Source organism: Doryrhamphus excisus, linkage group LG5 (assembly GCF_037039965.1).
Source record: "Doryrhamphus excisus strain RoL-2023G ecotype Guam linkage group LG5, RoL_Dexc_Guam_v1.1, whole genome shotgun sequence".
Taxonomy (NCBI): Eukaryota; Metazoa; Chordata; class Actinopteri; order Syngnathiformes; family Syngnathidae; genus Doryrhamphus; species Doryrhamphus excisus.
Window position 1 is genome coordinate 17,278,395 of NC_136361.1, and position 23,775 is coordinate 17,302,169.

Below are 23,775 nucleotides of genomic sequence, written 5' to 3' on the forward strand. Positions count from 1 at the left end.
CCACACATTCCACACACACACTCACACCTGTAATGTTGGATGCTGGCTGCAGGGGAGGAGGTTATTACTTATTCATAAACTTGCAGAACCACTTTCACACACACATTAAATTCTGATTGCAGAGGCCACAACATTAGGTACACCTCCACAACATTCTGTGTTTATATTTTTGATTGACACTGACAGGGAGGTATTAATTTAACACAACTTGGGGTGTATGTACTTTGATTTTAAGGTCACGGTTCAAGTCAAATTCAATACAAAACATCTAAATTTGTCAATTGATTTTTGGTCTAAGTGCCTATAGGACTACGCATTCGTCCAAGCTGACTTTGGGCGAGAGGCGGGGTACACCGTGGACTCGTTAGTAGGCAATCGTAGGGTTTTGTTGAAATTCAACCTCTGGTTTTGGCCTCGAAATCGTCATTCGTCCATTTCATTTGGGAATATGGGTTCTTGACTTTGATTTGACTTTTGATTAATGTCTCCACCAAATTTTGGGATGATCAGTGATGTGGTCTCCTTCACATCGAGACGAGTCAATTGAGGTGGCTCGGGCATCAAGTGCGGATGCCTCGCGGACGCCTCCCTGGTGAGGTGTTCCGGGCATGCCCAGCCGGGAAAAGGCAGACCTAGGACACGCTGGAGGGACTACTATGTCTCACAGCTGGCCTGGGAACGCCTTGGTGTCCTCCCGGTGGAGCTGGAGGAGGTGGCCGGGGACCCGGAAGTCTGGGCTTCCCTACTTAAGACTGCTTCCCCCGTGACCCGGGACCCGGATAAGCGGAGGAAAATGAATGGATGGATGGACAGTGATGATGGTGGCAGGGACAATTGAAAGCGGGTGCTAGCAAGTGCATTTTGGGAGTTCATTCTTTTGGAGCCCCTGAAATAATCACATTTTTGGACTTGTAATGTACCATTAGACTCCTACGTCATAGGAGAATGAGGTAAAATCAATTTATAATACGTATGAACATGTGCACTATGGGGTCTTGAACCTTCCACCAGAGGTCAGAGGGTTTTGAGTGGATGTGTCATGTCGTGCGTGCGATGGCCAGGACTTTTAAGGGGGGGGAGAAGCTCAGAGGAGGCCTACTGCACACTGGAGTTGAACTGAAGCATTTTCTGAACGCCACACCAGCCACATCAGAACACGCGTTGTGTGTCTGCAAATGTGCCCTCTGCATGCAAAGTGTGCACATCAAAGTGGCACAACACAGTTTGCACATACCTAATGTCTGACAGACATTTGGGCCAATACGCAGGATCTTTTCCAGCCATAACTCCAGCAAGACACCGCTGTTGTTTGTGCCGCATCCCATTAACGTCCTCATCGCCTCAGCTCATGGATCCTGGAAAAACCAGGACCACCGAAGCTCAAAAAAAAAAACCAGACGAGTCCGTCCAGGCTGCCTGCAACATTGTCCCCATACCAGACATTCCACAACCCTGGTGGCTGGGCTGAGTGCGGCTGATCTTGGAACAGCGCGTTCCTCGGAGCAGTAATCACCTCGCCTGGCCACAAGCGAGGCTGCTGCATCAACCAGGCGCAGCTTTGTGCCTGTCAATTAGCACCCTGGAAAAGTGCTCTGGAATTTATTTCACATAAGGCACTGGGGACGCATTTTCACTCCAAAACAAAAAAAAAAAATCCCACCCTGGCTTCCTTCAACTTCAGGAGCCTAACACTGTTGGGTAATATCTATGAAGCTGCCCAGTGGGATTGCAATAAAATGAAGCTAGAGAAGCCACAAGAGCGCTCGTGGGAGTTTGATGCATGTCTAGAAGACCCCCCACTCCCTCTCTTATTTTATCCTTCTCAACACACTAGCAAAAATTCTCCAACATATGGGCTCCCAATGACACAAGAAGGAGACGGCTCCAATCCAAAACAGTTGGAGACGTTTCTGAGAAGGTGAAGCTGGATTTCACCCCCCCTCGTGGCGCCGGCCCAAAAACGCCGACCGACTTAAAGACTTCCTGCCCTGAGCGCAATCCCGCATTTCGATGTGGCATCTTGTCATCCGGCGCTGCCAACTTGGCATATTTAGGCTGGGAGACAACACAGACAATGGCTGCCAAGAGTTTTAATTAAGACCGTGGTGAAATGGAAAACGCAAACGGCATGTTGCAGGTAATGACTCCTCTCCCCCCTGTTTTTTCAGTCTAACAAAATGTGATTAATTATCACTATCCGCCTTAGCCAATTAATTACATTTATTAGTTAAATGCCCAGAAAAAAAACATCCAAACGGTGCAGAGAGGTGAATCCAAAATCTCATGTTGGCATGAGTGCATCTTCGGCGGCATAATAGGATTAAGATACAATAGTTAGAGATTTTAACAGATAAACATAAGAGACAAGCGGGTAGTGGAAATCATAATGAGATTGTTAAATTAGGTTCAATATCATGTTTTAAGACTCAATTCAATTTCTTTCCAGGTATCAAAAATTTTAAATGAACAAGGGGTGAATCGGTACACCACAATCAGGATTCTGTGGTACATACCCTGGTTTTAAAGTCATGGTTTGGTTCATTTTGGTAATGGTAATGGTTTTATTTCATTTGAACATGCATCAGATTACAATTGAATGCATCACATAATCAGTTCCCAGTTCCACATGTCCAAAAGGAGTAGGAAAAAGCAAAGCTTATTAAATCCTACCCCTCCATCCGGTACTTTTACAATCAGTAACTGTTACATTTGATCACTTCCTGCTTTCCTAATATATATATAATTTTTTTTCACGTTTTTTTTATTTTTGTCACGTACCAAAGTACGAGGTGATATGACAATTACAATCAGTAACTGTTACATTTGATCACTTCCTGCTTTCCATAATACAGTTTAAGGTTACAGTTAAAGGTCCAAACATGCATGTTTTTTTAACACCTGAATGAGGAAAGTACGCATCTTGGTAATGACTTTTTAAAAAATCGGACTCTGAATGAATCCTGGCAGAGTTCTGACTAGTGATTTTACAATCAGTAACTGTTACATTTGTTCACTTCCTGCTTTCCTAATATAGTTTAAGTTAATTGTTGATTGAAGTTAATTTTTTTTGTCACGTACCGAAGTACGAGGTGATATGACCATCCAATGACATAATGGGTACCATAACCATACCATAACGTAGTCCTAGCATATAAGTGTTTCAAATGTAGTTCTTCCCTGAGATCATATTTCTCCTCTCTTGTAGAGAAGTATTGGATGACATTTTTAGGTAATTGGTTATTTTTAGCATTATGCATTATTTTAGCTGTTTGAAGATGAACTATATCAGTGAGTTTAAGTATTTGTGATTTTAGAAATAAGGAGTTAGTATGTTCTCTGTAGGCGGCATTATGAATTATCCTTACTGGCCTTTTTTGCTGTACATTTAGCGAGTGAAGATTGCCTTTATAGTTATTACCCCATATTTCCACACAATTCCACACAAGTAAGATATGGTAGAACCAGAGAGCAATAAAGAGTGTGGAGTGATTTCTGATTATTGAAATATTTCTGGCCACCTTATGTTGTATATTTGTAATATGAGGTTCCAAGCTCATATTTTGATCTATTGTAATCCCCAGAAATTTATTTTCCTTCACTCTTTCAATGTCTACACCATCTATTTGCATTTGTTGGTACGTGTCCCTTCTGCTGTTGCCAGTAAGATTTACTTGAAAAGAAGAAAAAAAAAAACCCTCCAAATTACAAACATGTATTGCCTGAAATGCAGCATTAATAGCATTCAATTTTGCATTCATCTTATCCACTGGTCTTTGTCCGTTGATGTATTTCACCAGAAAAGCTAAGTGTTCCCAAACAGGCCTTTAACTACGGGAGAGGGTTTTTCCAAGTAGTGGCTTCTCCTTGGCACTCTCTGTAGCCATGACTCCTACTAGCCAAAAACTAGACTGTCCTGTATTTGTTTATGGGGAAGTCGCGTGACAATACGTTCTGTGTAGGAACTCTATCCACCTCTGCGCCATAAGGAAAAATGTGATTACAAGTACCTTTATACCTCTAGCTACCATATATCATCACTGGACATCTGGATAAAAAGCACAATTAGACGGTAGTTGCTCTACAAGTGGGTGGGTCGGTAGATCACCATTTCTCGAAACAATGCTGAGATCTTAGACTTGTTTACTGTGAGATTCCACAATTATGCCTCGTCAGACCTGGTATTATCTGCCTGTAGACAGAACCCAGCGAAGACGGCATATTCCCTTAGCTATGTGATGAAAAACACTGTCTGCATTGGCCGGACCATTATAATATACCAATGTATGTTTTTACCAAGAAACCAGTATCTTAATTTTACTTATTTTACCAAAAATGCAGTACTGTTTAGAATTATGTCAATAGTTGTCTCAACATCAGGATAAACTTAGACTTAAAGAACATGCCTACATTATTTGTCAATATTGGGGCACGCTCGTGTTGACATTGGGTGCCACTCCAGCAGTCCGGGTTCTATCAAATAAAAGCATGCAGCAGATATTGCCTCTGGCAGGGAGTTGAAGGTCTCACTTGTGCCCCGTCAGTGGTTGGCTGCATCCACAATAGCCGAGTAGGCTCGATGCCAAGACACTGATTAGCCCGGCTAGGCCCTCGTTCTCCAGGCGATGTGGAGTGGAGGTGCGGCGGGAGCGAGGCTCATCACCAAAGAGCACTGTGCTAAACACAAGTTTAAGTGGAAGAAAGCCAGCAAACTGTAGAGTATCCATGCCGGACACAGAAAGCCTTCGGCAAGGAGGCATCTGCCTCTTTAATGCATAATTCAGAGCGAGCTGAAAACACTGCGCTCTGGTCCCTCCGGTTGCTGGAAAACATCCATCCACTTGATCTAGAATAACCATAGCCATCATCTTCATGTACCACATGGACTCGGCAGCTTAAACATTTGGTATACCTGCAAAACCTCATCAGAGAATAACCACTCAATTTGTATCAGTGTGCACAGAGATTTAGGTTTAGGATCAGTAGGCATGTAACAGTACATGCATTTGTAATCTACATTTTTCAGTACAAAACAGAGGAATAACGAGTTCCCAATCCCAAGCGGTTCACATTAAGTCAGGGATTGGAAGTGTAACTGCCTTGTGATATAGTTTTGTGTCTACTTCATGAACAAATACAATGCAGCCCGACATGTGAAGATTGAGAGTCAGGCCGGAGTTTAAAAATGTTCCTCTGTATATTTCGCTTTCCATGTGAAATACATAAACAGACAAAGAAAAGTGGACAAAAAAAAAAAAGTGTGACTGCATTGTTAAAGTAGAAACGGGGAACGTTAATGCTGCACTTAAGAAAATTAAGTGAAAATAAGAAACTTTTGGAAAATTATAATAATTCTCTGTTGAGTTTGTTACTGTTGTACTGACTCTATTAAAGGTACGTACCGAAACATGATCATGGCATACCGTAACACCCTTAAGGCACAGTAATATTTATTCCCTGTATTAACTCGGTTCCCAAGTAACAGAAGATTAATTTAATATCCTAATACGAGTATGATAACGGCTGACCTCAAGATGATGCAGTACAGTTCTACACCATTGCAAACCATAATAAACACAATGACAGTGGCAATCAAAACTGTGCATTGTTATCACAAGGTCCAGGAGTACCTACAGTATACGTCCTTATCCAATCACTATATAACAATGTTCAAGGACCAGCAAATGTATGTCAGGGTGACAACATCCCACCTTTTCACCCCAGCGACTTTGCCCTTATCACCTGTGATTTGCAGGTAGGTCAACTTGTACGGACAGCCATCGACCGCCCGCCCCACCCTCAGCTTGAGCTCTTGCTTTCTGACACGCGATGCGGTCCCTTTACATCACAAATGCATCTTCCTGGCCGGATATTATTAGCGGCACTCATGTCCTATTGCCCACATTATTATGGCAACTGACAGGATGTGCATTAGTTACTTCAGTTGGCGCTGTAGATTGGCCATAATGTTGACACACTGGCGTTACAGGCCAATTTGGAGCACAGCGTGAAATGGGAAGAACCTGAGGCAGCTGTGGTGCTTTCATGCGTAATAGTCCCAAGCTCAAGTTCCCATGAAAGAGACTCTAATGGGTTAACAGTAGAAATGAGCGGGAGAGGGAGGGGGATACAAAAAAAAAATCAATGCTTTTGTTGAAGGGGAAGAAAGAAAACCTTTCACAGGTCTATGTGTCATTAAGCAATTGAGAAAGCTAATTAGAGTCGGGTGGGGGATGAGCAGATCTCGCAGCTAATTATTTCCATGGCAACCAAAGCTCCTAGAGATGATCTGCTGTGGGGAGTCAAGCAAAGCAATTAGGAAAGCAAAATGAGGAGCAACAGTGACCCCTAGTGGATGAAGATGCGCATGAACGCTTTAGCCGGAATATACAGTAACGACTGTACTTTTGACCCTTGACTTCAGGCTGCTGTGATCACTTGGCATTGGAATTACGGATTAATCTGCAATTGTGATAATATACCAGGCCAAAGTCACCTAAGTAGAGTGGAACAAGGAAATTATATATATATATCATATATATACAGTGAAGAAAATAAGTATTTGAACACCCTGCTATTTTGCTATTTCTCCCACTTAGAAATCATGGAGGGGTCTGAAATTTTCATCGTAGGTGCATGTCCACTGTGAGAGAGATAAACTAAAAAGAAAAATCCAGAAATCACAATGCATGATTTTTTAACAATTTATTTGTGTGATACAGCTGCAAATAAGTATTTGAACACCTGTGTATCATCTAGAATTCTGACCCTGAAAGACCTGTTAGTCTGCCCATTAGAAGTCCACCTGCACTCCATGTATCATCCTGAATCAGATGCACCTGTTTGAGGTCGTTAGCTGCATAAAGACACCTGTCCACCCCATACAATCAGTAAGACTTTAACTTGTAACATGGCGAAGACCAAAGAGCTGTCCAAAGACACCAGAGACAAAATTGTACACCTCCACAAGGCTGGAAAGGGCTACGGAGCAATTACCAAGCAGCTTGGTGAAAAAAGGTCCACTGTTGGAGCTATCATTAGAAAATGGAAGAAGCTAAACATGACGGTCAATCTCAATCGGAGTGGAGCCCCATGCAAGATATCACCTCGTGGGGTCTCAATGATTCTAAGAAAGGTGAGGAATCAGCCCAGAACTACACGACAGGACTTGGTCAATGACCTGAAAAGAGCTGGGACCACCGTTTCCAAGGTTACTGTAGGTAATACACTAAGACGTCATGATGTGAAATCATGCATGGCACGAAAGGTTCCCCTGCTTAAACCAGCACATGTCAAGGCCCGTCTTAAGTTTGCATATGACCATTTGGATGATACAGAGGAGTCATGGGAGAAAGTTTTATGGTCAGATGAGACCAAAATAGAACTTTTTGGTCATAATTCCAATAAGCGTGTTTGGAGGAAGAAGAATGAAGAGTACAATCCGAAGAACACCATCCCTACTGTGAAGCATGGGGGTGGTAGCATCATGCTTTGGGGGTGTTTTTCTGCACATGGGACAGGACGAGTGCACTGCATTAAAGAGAGGATGACTGGGGCCGTGTATTGTGAGATTTTGGGGAACAACCTCCTTCCCTCTGTCAGAGCATTGAAGATGGGTCGTGGCTGGGTCTTCCAACACGACAACGACCCGAAGCACACAGCCAGGAAAACCAAGGAGTGGCTCCGTAAGAAGCATATCAAGGTTCTAGCATGGCCCAGCCAGTCTCCAGACCTGAACCCAATCGAAAATCTTTGGAGGGAGCTCAAACTCCGTGTTTCTCAGCGACAGCCCAGAAACCTGACTGATCTAGAGAAGATCTGTGTGGAGGAGTGGGCCAAGATCCCTCCTGCAGTGTGTGCAAACCTGGTGAAAAACTACAGGAAACGTTTGACCTCTGTAATAGCAAACAAAGGCTACTGTACCAAATATTAACATTCATTTTCTCAGGTGTTCAAATACTTATTTGCAGCTGTATCACACAAATAAATTGTTAAAAAATCATGCATTGTGATTTCTGGATTTTTCTTTTTAGTTTATCTCTCTCACAGTGGACATGCACCTACGATGAAAATTTCAGACCCCTCCATGATTTCTAAGTGGGAGAAATAGCAAAATAGCAGGGTGTTCAAATACTTATTTTCTTCACTGTATACATATATGATAAATAGTATTGTATAACATGATCAATAGTTACCACTTTTTTTAACTATATGTAGCAAAAATGGTTAATGTGACAAAATCCTCCAAACAAGTAATTTAGTCAGGTGGTGCATTTAATGTCATGTAACATCTAGACTAAGTGGGAAAAAAGTGAAAAGATCTCGCATGTCCGTTGAGTCTGTCAATGTCTCTGTTTGCTGGGGTCAATCTTCTCCAGGTGTACCAAGGGTTTGAGTTGCTCCGCAAAACCACGCATATCCTCGGATACTGTGTCCTGCCCGGCCGGCGCCAACACACTCAGTTCCACCAAGTACGACAGCGACAGGCGTTCCGTGTTGTCCGTGTTTCCCGGTACCAAAATGCGTGATAGCTTGCTGACGACAACTTTCATTGTACCTTTGCGGAATATATGTCCGTTGGCGACAAACTCATGATCCATGCGGAAGCCCATCTCATTGAGGAACTCGGGCAAGCTGTGCGAGGCCGCCACGTCCACACAGTTGCGTACCAGAGCATGCCGGCTCTTGTCTCCCAATTCTGGCTGTCCCAGGTAGCGTAGGTGCCAGGGAGCTGTGGGGTGAGCGAGAGAGCGGCGGGCGCGGAGGATAAACGGGTTGCCTTGTTGGCCTTTCAGGAGGTAAACCAGCTCGTGGTCTGTAAAGGCCTCTGGTTCAATGTTGTCGCACAGGCCTCGCAGTCGATGCAAGAGGCTTTCCAGGGCCTGGTCAAACACACTTCCTAAAGGTGACCAATATACAGAATATGGTGTAATGAGTTTATCCTTAAAACACACTTTTTAGGTGCTCCTGTTTTGTTTTGGGTATAAACATAACTTCAAAACACAAGGTCAGGACCTGCACTTAATGATTATAGAATCCCTAACATCCATCTTCTATAGAGGTCACAGGCATGCCGGAGCCTATGCCAGCTGTCTTTGGGCGCGAGGTGGTAATCCCTGGACTGGTTGCCAGCCAATCACAGGGCACATATAGACAAACAACCATTCACACTCACATTCATACCTATGGACAATTTGGAGTCACCAATTAACCGGAGTACCCGGAGAAAACCCACACACACACACAGGGAGAACATGCAAACTCCACACAGAGAAACCAAACGGTGGGATCGAATTAATCCCAAACATGTTTTGATCCATTTTGTTCGGATGGATGGAGTGACTACATACAGTACAAAAAGAGCAATAAAAGCAATACAATGGGTATGTTTTTTGTATCATTGTGGTTTATGAAACATAATTTCACAGCACTGCCTCTGTAATGTATTTTGTGTTTATTTTTGTTTACTTCCAATAGATGTCATCAGATGTGTCTCACCTTGCAACAGATACTCCATCATGTTGATGGTGCCACCGGTGATGGGCATCACAGTGACAGGAGGAGCCTCCATCTCTTCTCAGGAGCGTCTTTTAAGTGTGTAACTGGTGAATAATTAAAAAAAAAATGATGAGCTTCACATTGACCATCGTTAGACAAACTAGCTATGTAATTAAATACAATTTGATATAATTACCAGATCCGGGAGGTTCACCTGCACAGCAAAAGCCAAGACTGTCCAAGCTAGAATACCTAGCGTCTGCTCATAAGCGTAGCATTGCTAGCCACCATGAGCTAACTAGCACGTAGCTAACCGGCTCTCAACACGATAAATAGGTCAAAATAGATAAATAGGGGTTTTTGAATAAAAATTCTATAGCACCGCCTGTTAGAGAATATATTCAGGCTACGATGTATTCCAATGAAGAAAGAAAACTGAGCTAATTGCTAATTTAATCAGCAGACATGTAGCCTTGCTATCTAGTGAGCTAACTAGCATACACGACACATATACGCACGGTTAGATACTATATGTGACATCAAGATGTAAAGTTTTTCAAATTAAGCTTTAAAAAATTTAACTTCTGCCAAGGAAGCAACAGCGAAGTTAGCACACAAAGGAAGTTAAGCCGAGCCAAACACGGAATGTGCTCTTCTTCTACTTCATCTATTAGTTCAACAGCGCATTACTGACACCTGGCGGAGGATGTGAAAGTTACCCTTTTATTCAGAACCGCCCACCCGAAAGTGAAGAATGCTGTCACGAATGTTGATGAGCGGACTTTTCTGCCAAGTGTCGCAGTCCGTTTCAGCTCCACTTTTAAAACAATGTTCACCACGGAGGTTTTGTGGGGTCTTCAGCTGGGCGGCTTTGTGCAGTACTCGTTCGCTCTGTTTTGCCTCCTTGCTGTCGTCCACAAAGTTATCGTCCTGTTAATGCACATCAGAAGGACCTCTCGAAACTATGACGCGTTCCCGGGGCCTCCGGCACACTGGTTGTTTGGGAACGCACTACAGGTAAAAAAAAATATTATGATCCATTAATATGCTTGATCGATTACCTTGATGAATCTGTGTGCATTGTCATGTGCACACCTTTCTCCAAAGCATCAATTTGCTCTTTCAGTTTAAACAGGATGGGACTGACTTTGACTTGATTGTGAAATGGGGGTTGCAGTACCCCTACGGATACCCCGTATGGTTCGGTCCATCTGTTTGTTATTTCAACAGCCATCATCCAGATTACGTGAAAAGCATACTGAAAACAACAGGTGTTTATTTTTGTTTCTATTGACCTTTGAATGAGGGCAAGTGGAGTCTTTTTAAATGTGATGTCTCTACATTAAATTACAGAACCAAAAGATGATTTTTTCTACAAATTCATAAAAAGTTGGATCGGTAAGACATACTTTTTCAACTGAATATTGAGTTAAGATGAAGTTACTCAACTAACTCAAACCCTGCCTGCATCCATTCTCAGGCGACGGCTTGCTGGTGTCTAGTGGTCAGAAATGGTTCCGCCACAGGAGGCTCCTGACACCGGGGTTCCATTATGATATACTGAAATCATACACAAGACTGATGTCGGATTCAGTCAAAACCATGCTGGTTTGTAAAATTTTACCATGACTCCCAGTAGCCGCAAAAGTAAGACCTCAAAATACTCTGGATGAAATATAAACTACTTTGCAATTTAAAAGCAGACATGTTTAAGCTTGTGAATGCTGCCTAGTCTAATGCACTCGGTCTCATCAGGACAAATGGGAGATTTATTCAAGCACCGGCGAGACCTTCGAGCTCTTCGAACATGTGAGTCTAATGGCGTTGGACAGCATTATGAAATGCGCGTTCAGCTACGTCAGCAACTGTCAAACTGAGAGGTCAGCCTAACCTGCACGGGTTCTGTACATTACTAACCTTGTTTTGAACGTTTTTTTTAACATATATTCTGGTTACAGCGGAACAAACACGTACATCAAATCCGTGTATGAGCTCAGTTATCTGATCAGTTTGCGCTTACGGACCTTACCTTATCACAACGACTTCATCTTCCATCACAGCCCACATGGATTCAGATACAGAAGAGCTTGCAAGGTTGCTCACAGTCACACAGGTAAGCCAGCAAACGGCAACATGTCACACCGCATGTCAATCATACCTCCTCTTGGTCTTTGAAAGAGGCCGTGATTAGAAAGCGAAAAGAAGCCCTGAAGGGGGAAAAGGACACTGGCAACATCTTAAAAAAGAGGAACCTGGACTTTTTAGACATCCTTCTCCTTGCAAGAGTAAGTTTTAGAAGAAGAGTTGTTCTTTACATATACAGTGCATCCGGAAAGTATTCACAGCGCTTCACTTTTTCTACATTTTGTCATGTTAAAGCCTCATTCCAAACTGAATTAAATTAATCTCTTCAAAATTCTACACAAAATACTCCATTATGACAATGTGAAAAAAGGTTTTTTTGACATGTTTTGAATTTATTAAAAATAGAAAACAAAAAAATCACATTTACATAAGTATTCACAGCCTTTGCTTAATACTTTGTTGATCCACCTTTGGCAGCAATTACAGCCTCAAGTCTTTTTGAATATGATCCCACAAGTTTAGCACACCTATCTTTAGGCCCATTCTTCTTTGCAATAAGTCTCAAGCTCCATCAGGTTGGATGGGAGACATCTGTGCACAGCCATTTTCAGATCTCTCCAGAGATGTTCGATTGGATTCAAGTCTGGACTCTGGCTGGGCCACTCCAGGACATTCACGGAGTGGTTCTGAAGCCAATCTTTTGAGATCTTGGCTGTGTGCTACTGTCTACTGTCTATATGGTCAAGGTACATGACCAGTCTACTGAGGTCAAGAGCGCTCTGGAGCAGGTTTTCATCCAGGATATCTCTATATATTGCTGCATTCATTTTCCTTCTATCCTGACTAGTCTGCCAGTTCCTGCTGCTGAAAAACATCCCCACGCTGCCACCACCATGCTTCACTGTAGGGATGGTATTGGCCTGGTGATGAGCAGTGCCTGGTTTCCTCCAAACATGGCGCCTGGCATTCACACCAAAGAGTTCAATCTTTGTCTCATCAGACCAGAGAATTTTGTTTCTCATGGTCTGAGAGTCATTCAGGTGCTTTTTGGCAAATTCCAGACGGGCTGCCATGTTCCTTTTACTAAGGAGTGGCTTTCGTCTGGCCACTCTACCATACAGGCCTGATTGGTGGATTGCTGCAGAGATGGTTGTCCTTCTGGAAGGCTCTCCTCTCTCCACAGAGGAACGCTGGAGCTCTGACAGAGTGACCATCGGGGCCTTGGTCACCTCCCTGACTAAGGCCCTTCTTCCCCGATCGCTCAGTTTAGAAGGCCGGCCAGCTCTAGGAAGAGTCCTGGTGGTTCCAAACGTCTTCCATTTACGAATAATGGAGGCCACTGTGCTCATTAGGACCTTCAAAGCAGCAGAAATTTTTCTGTATCCTTCCCCAGATTTGTGCCTCAAGACAATCCTGTCTCGCAGGTCTACAGACAGTTCTTTTGACTTCATGCTTGGTGTTTGTGCTCTGACATGCACAGTCAACTGTGGGACCTTATATAGACAGTTATTATATTTCCAAATCATGTCCAATCAACGGAATTTACTGCAGGTGGACTCCAATTAAGCTGTAGAAAGATCTCAAGGATGATCAGTGGAAAAAAGATGCACCTGAGCTCAATTTTGAGCTTCATGGCAAAGGCTGTGAATACTTATGTAAATGTGATTTTTTTGTTTTCTATTTTTAATAAATTCAAAACATGTCAAAAAAACATTTTTTCACATTGTCATAATGGAGTATTTTGTGTAGAATTTTGAGGTAAGAGATTAATTTAATTCAGTTTGGAATGACAAAATGTAGAAAAAGTGAAGCGCTGTGAATACTTTCCGGATGCACTGTACATCTCTCAATGCATTGAAGGAAGAGTGCACTACCGCTCAAAAGTTGGGGATCATTTGCAAAATTCTGTGTTTCCAAAGAAAAACATTTTCATGCATTTCACAAACAATTTTTTCCATTCCAAATATTTTATATGCTAGGAATATGTTAAAAAGCCACAGCATTTCAGTATGTGGAATCAAACTATGGAATGGATTGAGTAAGGAACTCAAACAATGCAGAACGATGAGCCAATTCACAAAACACTGCCCCCTGGTACACCCCTCAGCTCCATAATATGAAGACCCGTAAACGCCAGCTTGAGAGACTGTACAAGAAATCTGGCCTAACTGTTCATCTCCAAGCTTACACAGATTTTCTACAGCAATATAAAGATGCCTTAAACACTGCCCGCTCACAATACTACTCCAATCTGATTACATCTAGTTCCAACAATCCTAAATCCCTCTTTTCAACAATCAACACACTGCTAAAGCCAAATGACAACTCCTCCTCATCCTTCACCACCACCAAATGCAACAACTTCTTAACCTACTTCCAGTCCAAAATTACCAAAATATACAGCTCCCTAAACCCCCCCCGGCTCACTCGCTTCCCCCTGACCCTCTGCTATCTGGCTCCACCCAACGACTCTCCAAATTCACACCTATCTCACCCATGCAACTCACTGAAATACTAACCGGTATAAAGACTCCAACATGCTCCCTGGATCCTGTCCCTTCTTCATTCATTAAACCCTGCCTCCACATCATCTCCCCGCTGATCACAAGTATCATTAACTCCTCCCTTATCACTGGATCCGTCCCACCGTCTCTCAAGCTGGCGGCAATCACCCCCACACTCAAAAAGTCTGGTCTCGATCCCAATAACCTCTCCAATTTCCGTCCCATATCCAACCTCCCTTTCCTGTCCAAAATCCTTGAACGTGTCATAGCTGCTCAACTTCAATCTCACCTCAACTCCAACAGCCTGTTTGAATCCTTCCAGTCCGGTTTCCGTCCCAAACACAGTACTGAAACAGCTCTTCTTAAAATCACCAATGATCTTCTTCTCTCCTCCGATTCTGGCCATCTTACCATCCTCATCCTCCTAGACCTCACCGCAGCCTTTGACATTAGCCACTCTATCCTCCTGTCCCACCTCAAAACCAGCCTCAATATCACCGATTCTGCTCTGTCCTGGCTCCAATCATACCTCACCAATCGTCAACAGTTTGTGCACATAAATAGCTGCTCCTCCTCCATAGCCCCTTTACCTCAAGGTGTTCCCCAAGGTTCGGTGCTTGGTCCTCTTCTCTTCATCCTCTACATCCTTCCACTTGGCAATATCATCCGTCGACATGGCCTCAATTTCCACAGCTACGCCGATGATATTCAATTATACATTTCTACCACCTCCATCACCTCCAACATCTACTCCACCCTCACCAACTGCTTAGCTGATATAAAAACTTGGATGGAACAACATTTTCTCAAACTTAATAGTGACAAAACAGACATTATCATCATCGGTCCCAAAAACACCACAGCGCCCACCCATAATTTCCATCTTCAATTTGACAGCGCCACCCTCACTCCATCCCCGCTCATCTGCAACCTCGGTATCCTCTTAGACCCCACCCTTTCATTTGAACCCCACATCAAACAGTTAACCCGGACTGCATTCTTCCATCTTAAGAACATAGCCCGACTCCGTCCATCACTTACATTCTCTGCCGCTGAATCCCTAATCCATGCATTCATCACCTCCAGAATCGACTACTGCAACAGCATTCTCTACGGTACACCGTCCAAAACCCTCAACAAACTACAATATATTCAGAACTCCGCTGCCCGCCTCCTCACCTCCACCCGCTCCCGAGAACACATTACCTCTGTCCTCCAAAACCTCCACTGGCTTCCCGTCCCCCAACGCATTCACTTCAAAATTCTTCTCATCACCTACAAAGCCCTCCATGATCTGACCCCCCCATATCTCACAGACCTCCTCAATCCACATAATCCCCCGCGTCCCCTTCGCTCCTCAGACTCAAACCTCCTGGCACTCCCCTGTAAGACCAAGCTCCGGACCTGGGGAGACAGAGCCTTCACCATCGCTGCCCCCACCCTCTGGAACTCTTTGCCCCATTCACTCCGTGCTTGCCCCGACCTTCCCACCTTTAAAAAACAACTCAAAACCCACCTCTTTAAATCTGTTTTTAACGTCTAACCTTTTATATCTGACTGCTGTGCCCCGCCCCGCTTTTACTCATGTTTTAACTGTACTCATGTTTTTACTCATGTATTAACCAATGAATGTTGTATTTTGGTGTGTCTTTTATTCTGTTTACTTGTTTTATTCAACTTCATTCTTTTGTAAAGTGTCTTTGAGTATCTTGAAAAGCGCTATACAAATAAAATGTATTATTATTATTATTATTATAACAATACAAGCAGTTGATGTTTATGTCATTGTATGGTCATATCACCTCGTACTTCGGTACGTGACAGAAAAAAAAAAACGTAAACTATATTAGGAAAGCAGGAAGTGAACAAATGTAACAGTTACAGTACTAAAAGTACCAGATGGAGGGGTAGGATTTAATAAGCTTTGCTTCTTCCTACTCCTTTTGGACATGTGGAACTGTGAACTGATTATGGGATGCATTCAATTGTAATCTGATGCATGTTCAAATGAAATAAAACCATTACCATTTCCATCCATTTCACAAGCAATTAAAATGAATCAGATGATCAACATTTTTGCATAGAGGCCTACATCAATATCCTGGTATGGCTGCTAATCCAAATTAATCATTTTATCAGGCTAATGGATTATTAGAAAACCCAGCTAAGAATCTCTTACCATGCTGTTAACTACTCCCTTCATAGAGCAGCACAAACTGGGTCTAACAAGGACATAAAAACGATGCACAACTGTGCAAGAAGACAAATATCTGAGAGTGTGTAGCTTAAGACAAAGACGCCTCACAGGTCGTCACTATATAAATAGTCGCCGTCAAACACCAGTGTCAATATCAACAGTGAAGGGGCAAATTCAGGACTTCAGACTTCATGGCAGGATTGCCAAGAAAAAGCCGTGTCTCAGACTGGCCCAAAAAAATTCCAAGTGATCCCAAACTTTTGAGCGTTAGTGTTAGTAGTAGGACTAAGTGGAAACCTACCAAGATAAAACCTGCAGGTTACACCTCACATTGAATGCAATGAGGATGAACCATATGATGTGGAACCATAATACTGACCTTCCATTCATTGCTTTTTTATCGTCAACAATCTCAAACCTTCAAGGATGAAAACCAGCAGGGACTTTCAGATGAAGACATACGAGCAGAAGTGGACACCTTCATGTTCGAGGGCCATGACACCACCGCCAGCGGGATCGCCTTCATCCTCTACACCCTCGCCTGCCACCCAGAACACCAGCAAATGTGCAGGGATGAGATCAACCAGGTCCTGGATGGAAAGGACAACATGGAGTGGTAACATAGTGCTTCCAGGTACCCTCGGTGTATTTGTTCAAGATGTTGGTTGATAACAAGGTACTGTCTTCACAAGGGAGGATCTCGGCAAAATGCCGTATACAACCATGTGCATCAAGGAATCATTACGGCTATACCCGCCTGTACCGGGAATTGCCAGAATAAGTACCAAACCCATGACTTTTTTTGATGGGAAGACTTTGCCAGCAGGTCAGTTGAGTCTTTGGACAGTCTTTACAGACATAGAACCTGAGAACCTGAGAATCCATTTCTGTTTGTAGGTTGTTTACTTGGGGCAAGTGTGTTTGCGCTTCACCGGAATTCAATGGTTTGGGAGAACCCGCATGTGAGTAAGCTTGTTTTGGCAGATGGTGCAACAAAGCGTCCTCAAGCAGTTGGAGGACACTCAAAAATAATTTCATAGTCTAATGATATAGCCGATTGTCCAGATATGTAACAACAAAGTGAAAGGTTTCACTTTTTTTTTTTTTTTTTCAAGAGAGCTTGGATCAAATTTTAACAAGATGTATAAACACTGAGTTTAATGTTTTACTTTTTTATTCAGGGTGAAGAACGACGTTGGTCAAACTGTAACTAGACCTATAAAAGTTTAATGTTTTACTTTTCTTATAATTCCAGAGTGAAGCATGACATTCATAAGCACTTGCACATGCACTTTTTTGTGTTTTGAGAAAGCTTTGTGAAATTGGGTATAAAATTTGGACAGGTAGGACAAGTGGTTAGCACGCAGGCCTCTCAGCTAGGAGACCCCGAGTTCAATTCCATGCATGTTCTCGGCGTGCATGCATGGGTTTTCTCCGGGTACTCCGGTTTCCTCCCACATTCCAAAAACATGCTAGGTTAATTAGCGACTCCAAATTGTCCATAGGTATGAATGTGAGTGTGAATGGTTGTTTGTCTATATGTGCCCTGTGATTGGCTGGCGACCAGTCCAGGGTGTTCCCCCGCCTCTCGCCCGAAGACAGCTGGGATAGGCTCCAGCACCCCCCATGAGGATAAGCAGTAGAAAATGAATGAATGGATTTTGAGTGATATCATGATAGTTTGCATTTCATAATTAAATAGTTCAATTCCACTCTCGGCCATTTCTGTGTGGAGTTTGCATGTTCTCCCCGTGCATGCGTGGGTTTTCTCCGGGTACTCCGGTTTCCTCCCACATTCCAAAAACATGCTAGGTTAATTAGCGACTCCAAATTGTCCATAGGTATGAATGTGAGTGTGAATGGTTGTTTGTCTATATGTGCCCTGTGATTGGCTGGCGACCAGTCCAGGGTGTACCCCGCCTCTCGCCCGAAGACAGCTGGGATAGGCTCCAGCACCCCCGCGATCCTCGTGAGGAAAAAGCAGTAGAAAATGAATGGATGAATGAATGAATGAAAATATTGCTATTGAAAGAAAAATCTGAATGCTATGAGAATAAAAGTTATGATTAAAAAATTGTATGATTCTAAAAATAAAATCTAGAAATAGTTTCTTTTTATCTCTTTTTATATATTTAGAATGCACAGAAAAGTGAAAGACATAGTATGTGTTCCACATCAGAATTGTAAATGATGGGCATAAGGATAAGCGGTAGAAAATGAATGAATGAATTTTGACAGGTTAATGTTACTTTTCAACATGTTCTCATGAGTGTTATCATGACTTGACTCTGACGGGAGAATCATCATAGGCTTGAGAGATAAATTTCATGAGCCCTGAAGTTACACAACCTCCCAAAAATGACCTATTTTTTCATCTGACCTATTTTTCCTTCAACTGTGCCACCACAGGTGTTTGACCCACTTCGGTTCCTGCCAGAGAACATTTCCCAGCGGTCACCACATGCATTTGTGCCGTTCTCTGCTGGCCCGAGGTTTGTTTATTCACTTGTGCGATTGTTTCTAGGCAGCTTCTCAACTATTTGAAAAAGCACCACCAATAAATGGACCGATTTATAAGCGTGACCAGGGTGCGTTTACTCACCGCTTCAAATTTTTACTCCATTCTGCTCACTAGGAACTGCATCGGTCAGAACTTTGCCATGAATGAGATGAAAGTGGTCGTGGCCTTGACGCTGAGGAGGTTCCAGTTAATAGATGACCCGATGAGGAAGCCCAAGCTCATCGCACAACTGGTGCTTCGCTCCCTCAACGGCATCCATATTAAGATCAAAGCAATGAACACTTAAGAGCTAAGCGCCATTCATTTTCGACAGTATCGGATCATAACCGTAGGAAATCTTCAACCTAACATATTGTTTACATGCCAATACTATATACTATAACACACTTGATTATTTTGGATTATTTTACTCAACATGTTTCTGCTTTGTATTTATTACATAGTAGTTTTATAGGGTGCAATAGTATGGCAGCATTCTTTCTTTAATCATGGAAGTCAACACACTACTATATAATGTATATTTTTCCAACAATCAAGAGGATGTGATATAATTGGATTCTGAAAAGGCATTTATTTACTAAATAAATATATTTGCCATAATTTTCCACTGAAAAGAATACCCTGTGCAAAATGTCCACGTTCCTATTGTCTATACATGGATGTCCTAAGACATGTACTATGGGTCATACTTAACCTTCCTCTTGTATTAGGATCGGTACCGACCCGTTTTACATTTTAATGCATAAAAAGAATCACATAACATTTGTTTATTGCATCAAGGCTTTTTGACTTTGTCAGGAAACTCTATTTCAACAAAATAAAACCAAAAAAATTTTTTTTTACTAATTTTAAAATGAAATTATGACCACTGTATTGTTAGTGTCGGTTTCGACCCGGTAATAATAATATGATTATAAAGCAATATTTTGAGCCAAAACTGAAATTATAATTGCACAATTAGCCAACACAATTACAACTAGCTCCTTTTCTCATCATGTAAGCTTTAGGGGGTTCTCATTTTGACCGCTTTTCCAGTATAATAGCAGAAAAACTATGTCCAGTCCTGTGAGGTGAATTCACTCGTTTGACTGACTGATTTCATATTTACAATTTGGATCATGGAAAGAAGATCTGGACCGAATATTTGGTGGCCATTACGGAGAGGACAGACCAGCATAGCCATTGAGATGAGCAGGAGGACAACGTGGAGTATGATCCAGAAGACACAGATGATGCGAGTCAGATGAAGAAGTTGCCGGTGGTGAAGCTGTTCTATATATCCCTCAGTAATAACCAGGTAACAAAAGAACCTTCAATTTATTAATATGATTCTTTTGAGGTTCATTTTACCATTTTTGGAAATTTAAATCGAGGGGTATAGCGACAAAAAAAAGGCCTACTTGCCCACACCAAATGTATTAAATGAACATTTTCATGGGTGAGGAAACCTAAGAAGGTAACCAAGAGATGAGAAGCAAATTTGATGGTAACTTATTGTTTTTAGTGTATTTTATAGCTGATTTAATACATGGGTCAAAACCGACCCTTTAATATATGAGGTGATACTAGAAAGCTAACACAAGAGGAAGGTTAACCGATGCAGGATCTCTCTGTTTGTTTTCTGGCTTAAGCAACTTAAACACTGGAGAATGTGTGACAAGGAGTACTAAGAAGCTGTAACAACTTACTTGGTCCATGTTTGCTTTCCAAACAAAGCATCCACACGTTCCCTCAGTCTCTATGAAGAATGCAGCTCTTTGACAGGAACCAATCATGAGCGATGAGAAAAGTCGCAATGAGTTTTTAAACCTATCGGGAATCACAGGATGTCATTACTTAATAAAACAACAACAACCACCAAAGAAATATATATAAGACCAGTACCATTACCGCTTTATCTCATATTGCATTAGTCCCACCAGAGTACTTCATTAGGCAATGGCTGCCATGCTGAGTTCATGAGCTTCCTCTAGTGGCCGGCGGCACTGCTTCTTAGTAGTTCTTGCAGTAGGAGACAGTCATTGCATATTTTTAATTACCATATTTTCTGGACTATAAGTCACACTTTTTTTCATAGGTTGGCAGTTCCTGCGACTTATAATTCACTATTTTGACGGTTACTATGGTACCCATTATGTCATTAAATGGTCCTATCACCTTGTACTTCGGTATGTGACAAAAAAACAACTTAAATTATATTATGGAAAGCAGGAAGTGAACAAATGTAACAGTTACTGATTGTAAAAGTACCAGATGGAGGGGTAGGATTTAATAAGCGCTGCTTCTTCCGACTCCTTTCGGACATGAGGAACTGTGAACTGATTATATGATGCATTCAATGGTAATCTGATGCATGTTCAAATGAAATAAAACCATTACCATTACCATAAATGAAAAAAACGGTTTATGTTACATAAAGACTGGACACCTTTTCTGTTCATGTTTATTTTTTGTGTAGCTGAATAACCATCTTACCTATTCTGCCTGTTGTCTATTCTTTTATTGTTAGAACTCGCCTTCTGTTTTGGTCAAGTCCGCAAACCCGGACTTTCTACCTGATTATGCATTTTTGGCCTTGTGCGACTTATACTCCAGGGCGACTTATAGTCCAGAAAATACGGTAATTACAATCATAAAGGTTTTTTTGAAATACATTGCTGAAATACAAACTTTCTTGCAACTTTTGAAACGTGCTTCAAGCATGATATGTCACCCTCTTTCTGCTACGGAAGCCTCGCCCCACATAACACACACAATTTGCCTGTGTACTGTGCCTTTACGAGGGAGAGAATCTACAATAGACAGGTTATGAAAAAAAAAAATGACAAACTGACTAAGTTGACACAAAGTATATCTTAATAGGATAACTTCACCTCTGAAACTCAGTAGATTTATAAGAAACAGGCAAAAATTTTGTTTTTATGAAAGAATATGCAACAGAATTTTTGCTCCATACTAGGAGTGGTTAATTAAATTGGGTTCTTTTTTTTTTTGGAGAAAACCGGCATCGCGATTGTCGACCCAATGTCTTTTATCGTTGCAACTCAAACCAGCTTCGTTCAAAATAGGTATTGTTTTTTTAATCTTACAAGTCGTTCCAACACTCAAGAGTCTGTGATATAATTAGTGCAGTAGCAGCAGTACCAAAAATCCACTGAACCCCTACCGGAGGTATAACAAGTCGTACTTGGTATCAAAATGTTCGTTAGAACCTCTACTTTTCAGAACTGGTGTTGTACTTTGAAAAAGTTGTGTATAACATAGTCAATTAACCCCTTTATTGCCGAAACACGCAAAAAAACGACACTTCCTCATACCTTCAATTTATTCAACCCAGGCACTATAAAACTTTGTTTGATGCCACTACAATGCTATTTCTTTATTAACAGAGGTCTGTGGATATCATCTGGACATCAGTGGTGGTGTAAAAATCCCAAGGGGGGTAGTCTGGGGCCCCAAAATGGGGATTTTAGCCCCTTTTTCTACTTTTTCTTCAGGAAAACACCCCTTGTGAGCCCAATTTCAACTCAGATAAGGAGTGTTTGGTATCAAAATGTTCGTTGGAACCTCTTCTTTTCAGAACTGGTGTTGTACTTTGAGAAAAATTTGTGTAACATGGTCAATTAACCCCTTTATTTCAGAAACACATTAAAAACGAAACTTCCGTACACCTTCAATTTCTTCGACCCAGTCACTATAAAACTTTGTTTGATACCACTACAAGACTATTTCTTTATTAGTAGAGGTCTGTGGATATCATCTGGACATCAGTGGTGGTGTAAAAATCCCAGGGGGCTAGTCTTGGGCCCCCAAAACTTTTATCTTAGCCCCTTTTTCTACTTTTTCTTCAGGAAAACACCCCTTGTGAGCCCAATTTCAACTCAGATAAGGAGTGTTTGGTATCAAAATGTTCGTTGGAACCTCTTCTTTTCAGAACTGGTGTTGTACCTTGCTAGCAAGCTTGAAGAACGTTGCCAGAAGGAAACAGTTCTGAAATCAGAAGCCTACACACGAACTGCATACATAATTGATGGAATGAGTCTTGTACAAAGTGTGAATGAAACACACTTCCAGACATTCGATGATTTGGGACAGATCATCTTGAAAAGACTGACCAGACTATTGAAAAATCCAGACTTGCATATTGAAGTCGAAACGGTGGTCTTTGACCGTTATGATGTAGATGCAAGCTTGAACATCAAGGGAGGAGAAAGACAACGACGTGGGGACAGTCATGAACATAGAGCTTCCCACAAGGTAATTGGGAATAGGAAAGTTCCTAACTACAAACAGTTTCTCAAGTCCGGAAAGAATAAAGCAGAACTGATATATTTTCTTAGTCAATATATAGAGGCGAGAGCACCTGACATGATTGCACCAGACAAAACACTGGTGATTGCTGGGGGTTACCCGAACCCAGAGACAGTGAAACAAATATCTGCTGAAGGACCTTGTACGATGGAGAACCTGGCTTCGACACAAGCTGAAGCCGACACAAGAATTGTGTTACATGCAACACACTCAGCTTCCTTTCCACGGACCATCGTCAGATGCGATGACACTGATGTCCTTGTGTTGCTGTTGCATTATCAGAGTGGAGGAATGTTGAGTCGGGAGGTCTACATGCACACAGGTCATGCCGGAAAATTCACCACAAAAGAGAGATTCATTCCAGTGACTAAGATTGCTGAAGAAGTAGGGCCATTACTCTGCTCCATTTTGCCAGCAATGCACGCCCTTTCAGGATGTGACACTACTAGCGGATTTTTCAAAATAGGGAAACGAACTGCATTCAATGCGCTTCAAAAGCATCAAGATGAGTTGAAAGGCCTTTCTGAATTCAACAGTCCTGGACCAGAGGTGGGAATGGATTCTGCAAGAAAATTCGGTATCCTCATTTACAAAGGTCGTAAGGACAGACATTGCAAAACTTTGGATGAATTGCGTCTCATCCACTCATCAACAACCGACAA

The 23,775-nt window shown here is 42.1% G+C and overlaps 2 protein-coding genes across 2 annotated transcripts; one reads left to right on the top strand and one right to left on the bottom strand.

Moving 5' to 3' along the window:
• Nucleotides 1–8,195: 8,195 nt before the first annotated feature.
• On the bottom strand, nucleotides 8,196–10,432 carry med18 (mediator of RNA polymerase II transcription, subunit 18 homolog (yeast)). Its single transcript, XM_058053641.2, has 3 exons — nucleotides 9,692–10,432; nucleotides 9,496–9,599; nucleotides 8,196–8,896 (listed from the first exon to the last, which is right to left on the bottom strand). The coding sequence occupies exons 2-3, from the start codon at nucleotides 9,566–9,568 to the stop codon at nucleotides 8,340–8,342; spliced, it is 630 nt and encodes a 209-aa protein (XP_057909624.1). The 5' UTR covers nucleotides 9,569–9,599; nucleotides 9,692–10,432; the 3' UTR covers nucleotides 8,196–8,339.
• cyp4t8 (cytochrome P450, family 4, subfamily T, polypeptide 8) lies at nucleotides 10,206–20,659 on the top strand. Its single transcript, XM_058053640.2, has 12 exons — nucleotides 10,206–10,512; nucleotides 10,622–10,766; nucleotides 10,849–10,893; nucleotides 10,976–11,103; nucleotides 11,251–11,375; nucleotides 11,454–11,608; nucleotides 11,674–11,780; nucleotides 16,707–16,897; nucleotides 16,974–17,107; nucleotides 17,179–17,243; nucleotides 18,691–18,773; nucleotides 18,917–20,659. The coding sequence occupies exons 1-12, from the start codon at nucleotides 10,324–10,326 to the stop codon at nucleotides 19,086–19,088; spliced, it is 1,539 nt and encodes a 512-aa protein (XP_057909623.2). The 5' UTR covers nucleotides 10,206–10,323; the 3' UTR covers nucleotides 19,089–20,659.
• The last annotated feature ends 3,116 nt before the right edge of the window (nucleotides 20,660–23,775 follow it).

What these genes read in the sequence shown, in the direction of transcription:
- med18 (XM_058053641.2), bottom strand. Translation starts at nt 9,568, where the DNA reads ATGGAGGCTCCTCCTGTCACTGTGATGCCCATCACCGGTGGCACCATC. An exon ending in GATGGAGTATCTGTTGCAAG is followed by an intron (nt 8,897 to 9,495) that starts GTGAGACACATC and finishes GGTCACCTTTAG; the next exon opens with GAAGTGTGTTTGACCAGGCC.
- cyp4t8 (XM_058053640.2), top strand. Translation starts at nt 10,324, where the DNA reads ATGTTCACCACGGAGGTTTTGTGGGGTCTTCAGCTGGGCGGCTTTGTG. An exon ending in AAGCATACTGAAAACAACAG is followed by an intron (nt 10,767 to 10,848) that starts GTGTTTATTTTT and finishes ATTAAATTACAG; the next exon opens with AACCAAAAGATGATTTTTTC. An exon ending in CCGTTCTCTGCTGGCCCGAG is followed by an intron (nt 18,774 to 18,916) that starts GTTTGTTTATTC and finishes TCTGCTCACTAG; the next exon opens with GAACTGCATCGGTCAGAACT.